The sequence below is a fragment of the Heteronotia binoei genome, chromosome 13 (genome assembly GCF_032191835.1).
Source record: "Heteronotia binoei isolate CCM8104 ecotype False Entrance Well chromosome 13, APGP_CSIRO_Hbin_v1, whole genome shotgun sequence".
Classification (NCBI taxonomy): Eukaryota; Metazoa; Chordata; class Lepidosauria; order Squamata; family Gekkonidae; genus Heteronotia; species Heteronotia binoei.
The window spans coordinates 63,687,565-63,696,447 of record NC_083235.1 but is presented as its reverse complement, the minus strand read 5'-3'; the positions used below and the strand labels follow the sequence as shown (position 1 = coordinate 63,696,447).

General features: G+C 42.8%; 1 protein-coding gene across 1 annotated transcript; it reads left to right on the top strand.

Moving 5' to 3' along the window:
* Positions 1-336: 336 nt before the first annotated feature.
* WFIKKN2 (WAP, follistatin/kazal, immunoglobulin, kunitz and netrin domain containing 2) lies at positions 337-8,575 on the top strand. The gene is made up of 2 exons (XM_060252689.1): positions 337-1,336; positions 6,560-8,575. The coding sequence occupies exons 1-2, from the start codon at positions 1,127-1,129 to the stop codon at positions 8,078-8,080; spliced, it is 1,731 nt and encodes a 576-aa protein (XP_060108672.1). The 5' UTR covers positions 337-1,126; the 3' UTR covers positions 8,081-8,575.
* The last annotated feature ends 308 nt before the right edge of the window (positions 8,576-8,883 follow it).

The window sequence follows — 8,883 nt, the reverse complement described above, 5'->3', positions numbered from 1 at the left end:
TGATCCTATTTACTATCAGTCTTTCCCAAGTACTTCAGTGTCTTCTCTCATTGGCCCTTTCGAAGAGGTCACCCTTCTTGATGGGTATTATAAACCTTTCCTACAACAATCAGGGTGGCTGGATTGTGTTTTTCCATTTCTCCCCCTCCTCTGTGCAAAAAATGCAGTACATTCCTTTATGCAGGTTTCCATAGAGTTAAACTATTCCTATTTTTTTTCCCCCTTAAAGAGGTCAGCAAAAAGTCGTACAAAAGGGGTCTCATGTTCATGAACTGTGAAGGAATTTTTTAAAATTTCCCATGGTGGGGTTGGAGTGCAGCAAAAAAAGAAACCTGGGAAAAAAGATAAATAAAGCAGACGAGGGACTTGGGGGGTAATTTGTAAAGACATATTGCTTTCCAGATCCTGAGTTCAAACATGTTATTTCTCCTCCTCCTTTTCCTCCTCTCGGTCCACATTTCTTTTCCTCATTTTTTTCCCCTTTCATTTAAAAAGCGATATCTTCACTTTAATTGCTTCAGTCCTTTAGAGCTGCTCCTTTTAAACAAACGATTGTATATTTCCATGGCATAGGGAAATCCGTCTGACTGTAGAGTCATATTATTTAGACAAGCACTCTTTCAGTAACGTAAATGCCATTCTTAGCATAGGGAAGTACTTTAGGTCTAAAGGGGTTAAGAAGGCCTCCTTCCATTCAGAAACATGCAGGGGTCCCACCGTAGCTGTTCCAGACTTTAAAAATCTTTCCAGCTTTTTTTTTTTTCCCTTCCCCCTTGTAACAAATCCGTACGACTGCCACCGGGACATAAGAAGCGTGTGCCTGTCACAGAAATAGAGTTTACTTTTTCCAACTTGTTGTACAGAGGCAGGGTATAAATACAGCTAACTCTGGCTTGGACTAAGAGCCTTTCGCTTCAAATAAGGGGGCTACTTCCCAAGACTTTTAATCCAACACGGTTCAGACCAGACTGCACCATCGACCAAGGTGGAAAGCAAGCCTGTGGGAGTTCAGAAAAAGCAGGTGTCGTTGGCTCCTTTGTGTTTGTGTTTGTTTTTTTAATTTAGTCACAGACACACCCCTAGCCCGAATCCAAGCGCAGATCTTTTTCTCTGGAGACATTCTGAGATGTCCTTTTTCATAGTCTTCCCTCAATGGATATGGATATGGATGTTGTCCGGGGAGACCTTTATCTTATTGCTTCTGGAGGCCCCCTTCAAAGGCTCTGCCTTGCCTCCAATACGGTACTCTCATGCTGGGATATGTCCAAATGATATGAATCCCAACCTCTGGGTAGATGCACAGAGCACCTGCAAGAGAGAGTGCGACACTGACCTGGTGAGTGATGCACTTTTCTTTCCTCTCGGTGTTAAATTTGATTGCCTTTCTAAAATAGATGCTGATTTGCTTGTGTTGGTTTCTTTTCCTTTTGTTGATTATGGCAGAAGAGGGGTGCATTGTAGGGTGAAAGATTTGGGTGTTGTTGTTGTTGTTGTTAATGAGCCTACAATCGCTGGTGAAGCAGGCAAAAATCTGCAAAAAAAAAGCTTGGATTGACTCACCTGCTTTGTTGTTTGAATTGTTCTTTCATCTTGGTGGGCCATTCTTAATGCAGGGTCAGTTCAGAAGCCGGACAGCCACAGGAAGAAGTCAGCCCACTCCAACTTGTGACAGCTCCGGTCATAGGAAGTCACAGGTTGAACCCAGCATGGGTCAGGTTTTGACAATCAGCCACAGTGTGTGGATCAAGCGTCAAAAGCCAATCTGAGCCGAGTTCAGCATTGAAACATTGGGCTTCACATGACTGACTGGGCTTTCCCCCATGACCACCATGCATTGTGTTTTGTAGATCTTTGCTCCCCCACTTGATAAGTGCAACAGCAGTCAGTCCACATACAGACATCCTGGACTGAACCCTTTTAAAACAATTTTACGGGGACCCTGATTTTGCGCAGGCTTTAAACGGGTACGTTTGTTTCCCAAAGGCAGGGCTATGTAGGTATGCCATGGCCCTGCTACCATCTATTTTAAAGTCCAGCACTTGCACAAGAAATGACTCAGTAAAAATGACAGCTTGGCATGGGCCCCTGGATGTCAGTTCCAAATTTAAATGCATTTGAGCTGGCAAGCTAAAAAGGTGTCTCATTGAGCTGGCAGCGCTACTAGCTCATTGTGGCATCCAAATACCTGCCTAGGCTCTTTCTGCCTCACATACATGAGAGAGCTTGCTGTCATTGTCGAATAACACATCATATTCCATATAAGATTAGCAAAATCTTGACCATTAAATGCTAAACAGGTTTGGATCCAGCACAGTAGTCTGTGACCCAGTGTTTTCCAGTGATTGGCTAAGAGATATTTCAATATGTGAATCGGCCTATAACTTTTTTTTCAACTGGCCCATCAGCTATTTTTGAAATACAAAGGAAACTCAGACACGATGAAGACTAAAAGATTACAATCCTCTACTCTACTCATAACCTAGAATAACGTCACAAGATAACACTTATTGTGGCATAAACTTTTGTGCACTGCTTAAGTGGGATATAGTCCCTGAAATTTATGCCACAATAAATGATAGGGTTTCAAAGTGCCACAGGAATTATTTTTTAAGCAAACTGAGAACATCGATTCCTCTGGGACTGGCCATATATTTTAGTGATTTAAAAGCATAACGAAATTTGGGTTGCTTTTTTTCCTGGAGGAAAATGACATGGCATCAACAGACACATTCGCTTAATTGGCACGAATGCAAAAATGCATTGTGGAAGTTCCTATGAAGTATGGATTTGAAAGTCACAATTCCACATACTATCCATGTTTTCACAATGCTTGGTTATAAAGGATAGTTTGGGTGATAGCAATGTCATCTCACTCTATTTCCAAAATGGAGAACCCGAGTAATTGCATGATCATAAAAACATAAGAGAAGCCATGTTGGATCAGGCCAATGGCCCATCCAGTCCAACACTCTGTGTCACACAGTGGCCAAAATATATATCTATATCCAATCCCCTCTTGAAACTGGCTATGCTTGTAGCCTCTACCACCTCCTGTGGCAGTGAATTCCACATGTTAATCACCCTTTGGGTGAAGAAGTACTTCCTTTTATCCATTTTAACCTGACTACTCAGCAATTCAATTGAATGCCCATGAGTTCTTGTATTGTGAGAAAGGAGAAAAGTACTTCTTTCTCTACTTTCTCCATCCCATGCATAATCTTGTAAACCTCTATCATGTCACCCCGCAGTTGACGTTTCTTCAAGCTAAAGAGCCCCAAGCGTTTTAACTTTCCTTCATAGGGAAAGTGTTCCAAACCTTTAATCATTCTAGATGCCCTTTTCTGGACTTTTTCCAGTGCTATAATATCCTTTTTGAGGTGCGGTGACCAGAATTGTACACATATTCCAAATGAGACCGCACCATCGATTAATACAGGGGCATTATGATACTGGCTGATTTGTTTTCAGTTCCCTCCCTAATAATTCCCAGCATGGTATTGGCTTTTTTTATTGCAATCGGACACTGTCTTGACATTTTCAGTGAGTTATCTACCACGACCCCAAGATCTCTCTGTTGGTCAGTCTCTGCCAGTTCACACCCCATCAACTTGTATTTGTAGCTGGGATTCTTGGCCCCAATGTGCATTACTTTGCACTTGGCCACATTGAACCTCATCTGCTACGTTGACGCCCACTCACCCAGCCTTTGGAGTGCCTCACAATCCTCTCTGGTTCTCACCACTCTGAACAATGTAGTGTCATCTGCAAACTTGGCCACATCACTGCTTACTCCCAACTCCAAATCATTAATGAACAAGTTAAAGAGCATGGGTCCCAGTACTGAGCCCTGCGGCACCCCACTGCTTACCATCCTCCACTGCGAAGACTGCCCATTTATACTCGCTCTCTGCTTCCGATTAATTAGCCAGTTTTTGATCCACAAGAGGACCTGTCCTTTTACTCCATGACTCTCGAGCTTACTCAGTAGAACCTTAGAACAGCAATGCAAAGGTCTGCTGGTTAAATCAAGTTATTCTTCTGATTAAAGCAGCAAGTTAAGCTATTGTTTACATATGATCTGAGGTGGCTGCTAGGATCAGTAATGTTTTCCAGCACACTCTTGAGGAAATGGGTGATCCTACAGCTATATCCCAATATCATCTAACCAATACATGAGAATCCTACAGTACTTTTCTCCAAAAATGAGGTGTAGCTGTTGGAGGCAGGAGAATGCCTTATCCTGGCCCTCACCTCCATTAGCTACACCAAGAAAAACAATTCTTTCTCAGGCTTCTCTTTATTGGCCCCAAAATGAAATCCTAGGAACCCCGTTATTTTAAAAAGAAGACAAGAGAGAAAAGAGATTGGATTTATGCCCTACTCTTCACTTAGAGTGGTTTACAATCTTCTTTCCTTTCCCCTCCCCACAACAGACACCCTGTGAGGTACGTGGGGCTGAGAGAGCTCTCAGAGAACTGCTCTTGAGATAACAGCTCTGAGAGAACTGTGGCTGACCCATGGTCTCCTAGCAGGTGCATGTGGAGGAGTGGGGAATCAAACCCGGTTCTCCCAGATTGGAGTCCACACACTTAACCGCTACACCAAACGCTCTCATTTCAGTATTCCAGTGAACGGGATGCCATGCAAACTCAAACTTAGATGATTCAGAAACCAGCTGAGATTATACCACCTGAAATAACTCTGGGGCACAGACTAGCATGAAAATAGGTATGCAATGCCAAAGAAATCAAAGGGCCATAAAGACTGAAATGCATGTTTAAGCCCCCATTGAATTCACTGGTTTAAGGCTTTATATAAAAGACTTTGTGCCTTTCACTGGTCTTTGATATCAAATGGGATAATGCAAACTGGTTGTGCAGGCCTCATAAAGCCCTTAATTTGACTTTTGGCCACTGCAGACGACATGATGTTTAGCCATGAATGTGCCAGGCTTGCTTGTAGTCTAGCCTAAGGTTAGCACTTAGCAGCAGTCGCCAGTATAGTTGTATTTCTAATGCTAGCTGATGAATAATATATTGGGATTGCTTGGACGTTACACAGTCTTCCTGAACCTAAGTTATGGGTTCAGACCAGGCTTGGATTTTGGACTCGGGACAAATCTTTTAAACACTCTCTGTAAAGTTTTTTTGGGGGGGACTCCCTGGGCTTTACTAAGCATGCAGTGTTCAATGAAAGGCCCACAATTCCGTATTTGAAATGGGATTTCCCCCTTCCAGTTGTAGCCCTCACACGGCACATCCCACACACTTCCAGAGAGTCCCCTTTTCCTCATCAACCCCTTCTGGCAAACACTGGGAGTTATAGCATGAAGAGGGGGGGAGAAAAAGTCCCATTTGACAAGCAGAACTCTGCCTAGCCTCTCTGGATTCCATTTTTTAGAGTATTAATTGTCCCTGAAAAGTTGTTATGCTAAAGTTATACGATTTAACAGTCATATATAACATATAACATCCATAACAGAGCTAAGACCAAATTAACACACTGACAATGCATTTGAAAGTATGGCTAAACCACTTCTGAAGAAAGCACCCTACCTATTAGAAGTTACTTTGAAGTCCTGGTACCATATTTTCCATTTTCCTCTGCTGAAAAATGACTTAACAGTCATATCTTCTCTACACACCACCTTGCTCCTTCTCAGCACTCATCTGGTATTCTTGTCACAGTTCCTTGAACATCCTCACATCCAACGATTTGGTCTGAGCAGCTGAGAACCCTTTCCAAAGGCATGAATGGATCTGATACCAGCACTCTTGGAGAGTAGTTCAGTCACTTGCTCCTATTCACATTCCTAGTTCAGCATTTTGCCTGCCAACATAACATGAATGCCCATGAAGCTGCCTTCTGGCAAATCAGACCCTTGGTCCATCAAGGTCAGCATTGTCTACGCAGACTGACAGTGGCTTTCCAGAATCTTAGGTGGTGGTTTTTCTCTTCAGATGCTTTGCAGAATATATTGTCCTTGCATACAGTTTAAAATATAAATAAATATACCCAGAAGAGAGCCAATATTTGTTTGATTTTTAAGCTTTACTATTACTAACTATAATTTAGAACTAAGGTCCAAACTAACACACTGACAATGCGTTTGAAAGTACGGCTCAACCACTTCTGAAGAAAGCACCCTACCTATTAGAAGTTACTTTGAAACCCTGGTATCATATTTTCCATTTTCCTGCTGAGACACTATGCTCCACACTTTTTAGAATGACCCAAGCCTAACCCAAATTGTATAAAGTGGTCATCTTCTGCATTTTGGTGACCTCCATTCTCCAAATACTAATCTGGGAACTGTGATGTCAGACCTTCTCACAGACAGTCAGGATATATAATAAAATATGTCATCTATCATTTGTAGAGAACTTGCACTTTGAATGTATATAAACTTCTTGAAGATCCCCTCAACCCAGAAATTGGTGTGGTAATCTCGCTTTTCCAGAATTCCCAAGATAGCAATAAACATATTTGAAATGTATCACAGGCCTTTACTTATTTATAGTACTGTTGTCATCATTGTCTTGTTTTCTTTTTGCCTTAGGAATGTGAGACCTTTGAGAAGTGTTGTCCTAATGTCTGTGGAACAAGGAGCTGTGTCGCAGCTAGGTACATGGATGTCAGGGGGAAGAAAGGACCTGTGGGGATGCCCAAAGTGGCAACCTGTGACCGTTTCATGTGTATCCAGCAAGGTTCGGAGTGTGATATCTGGGATGGGCAGCCTGTTTGCAAATGCAAAGATAGGTGTGAAAAAGAGCCAAGTTTTACTTGCGCATCCGATGGGCTTACTTATTACAACAAGTGTTATATGGATGCAGAAGCATGTACCAAAGGCATTACGCTCAATGTGGTAACTTGTCGGTATCATCTTACCTGGCCAAATACCAGCCCTATCCCACCGGAGACTACCGCTCACCCCACTACTGCCTATGCAGAGACAACAGTCACCGATGTACTTCCACCCATACTAGTCAACAACCCAGTACATCAGTCCGTCTACATAGGAGAGACAGTTAGCTTTCTTTGTGATGTCACTGGCCGACCTAAGCCCGAAATCACTTGGGAGAAGCAGACAGACAGCAATGAGAAAATCATCATGAGACCCAATCACGTGAGAGGAAACATTGTTGTCACCAATATTGCCCAGCTAGTGATCTATAACACACAGCTACAAGATGCGGGCATCTACACTTGCACTGCTAAAAACATTGGTGGTGTTGTCTGGGCAGATTTCCCCTTGTCGGTCATCAGAGGAGAAGCCACCTCTATAGAATCTGCACAAAACAAAACTCACTTTCCAACTGATGAGTGTCTGAAGCAGCCTGACAGTGAAGACTGTGGGGAAGAACAAACCCGCTGGTACTACGACGCAAAGAAAAACAACTGCTTTACTTTCATCTATGGAAACTGCAACAGCAACCTGAACCACTTTGAGACCTATGAAAGTTGCATGTTGACTTGCATGAATGGGCCCATCAACATCTGCAATTTGCCAGCCCTCCAAGGTCACTGCAAAGCCTATGAGCCCCGGTGGGTGTACAACAGCTTGACAAAACAATGCCAGTCTTTCATTTACGGAGGCTGTGGTGGTAACGAAAATAACTTTGAGAGCAGAGAGGCTTGTGAAGAAATGTGCCCTTTCCCCAGGAACATGCATTGCAAAACGTGCAAAGCTTGCAAGCCCCGGCAAAAGCTGGTGACCAGTTTCTGCAAGAGTGATTTTGTAATTCTGGGCCATGTAATGGAGTTGACGGAGGACCAAGACTCTGGACACGCACTGGTGACTGTGGAAGAGATTCTAAAAGATGAGAAAATGGGTCTCAGGTTCTTGGGGAAGGAACCTCTAGAAATTACACTTTTAAACATGAATTGGAGCTGCCCGTGCCCTAACATCACCGCGGCTGATGGTCAGCTCATCATAATGGGTGATGTCCACAATGGAATGGCTGTTTTACAGCCAGACAGCTTTGTAGGGGCCTCTAGCATCCGGCGTGTTCGGAAACTACATGAGGTCATCCACAAGAAAACTTGTGAGCTACTAAAAGAGTTCCTAGGACTGCACTAATATCTTGCTTTTTATTTTTGTCAGCTTTCCAGATATGTGTATCATATAGCGCTAACAAAAGTTAGGCTAGCGTGGAGCCTCTGTTTGCTAATAGATATTATGTATTACACACAAGCCATATATTAACTCATTAATTATGTGTGGTAATGAGGCAGTATCTTTTTCCTTTGGCAAGCACTTAAAATAGCAGCAAACAGCGATTAGCCTTAGATTTATAGCTCTGTCTGTTTGCCTAGAAATGCCATCTGGCAATCATCGTTTAATGCCCATGCAGCTTTCAGCATAGAAGACCAAATTCATAGCATTCTGTTTGGTTCAGAGCTAAATTGTACACATTATTGAACTAATTATAATTGCTCTCATTTGGAGTATAGAAACATTTGTGAAAAGCAGCTGAAATATATAATATTCATAAGCAGGCTGTAAGAGAAGAAAAATGTAAATTATTGTCTATATTTACAATAATAACACCAGCTATCAAAAGTGTGGTCATTACATGAAAGGGTCTCATCTTTATTAGAATTATCCTTTTACTTAGAAGATTTCTGTAGACTATGTCTTACATCAGGAGTCCCCACCATGGTGCGCAACGCCACCATGGTGCCCATTCATACCTTTCTAGCTGTCCACCAAATGTTCTCAGAAAGTGGGTGGGACCAGGTGGGGCACAGTGGGACCAGTTTGGTGTAGTGGACTCTTATCTGGGAACCACTCCTCCACTTGCACCTGCTGGAATGGCCTTGGGTTAGCCATAGCTCTCGCAGAGGTTGTCCTTGAAAGGGCAGTTGCTGTGAGAGCCCTCT

Excerpts from the sequence above, each read along its gene's own strand:
- WFIKKN2 (XM_060252689.1), top strand. The coding sequence starts at position 1,127 with ATGTCCTTTTTCATAGTCTTCCCTCAATGGATATGGATATGGATGTTG. Across the intron at positions 1,337-6,559 it reads GAGAGTGCGACACTGACCTG|GAATGTGAGACCTTTGAGAA; the intron begins GTGAGTGATGCA and ends TTTTTGCCTTAG.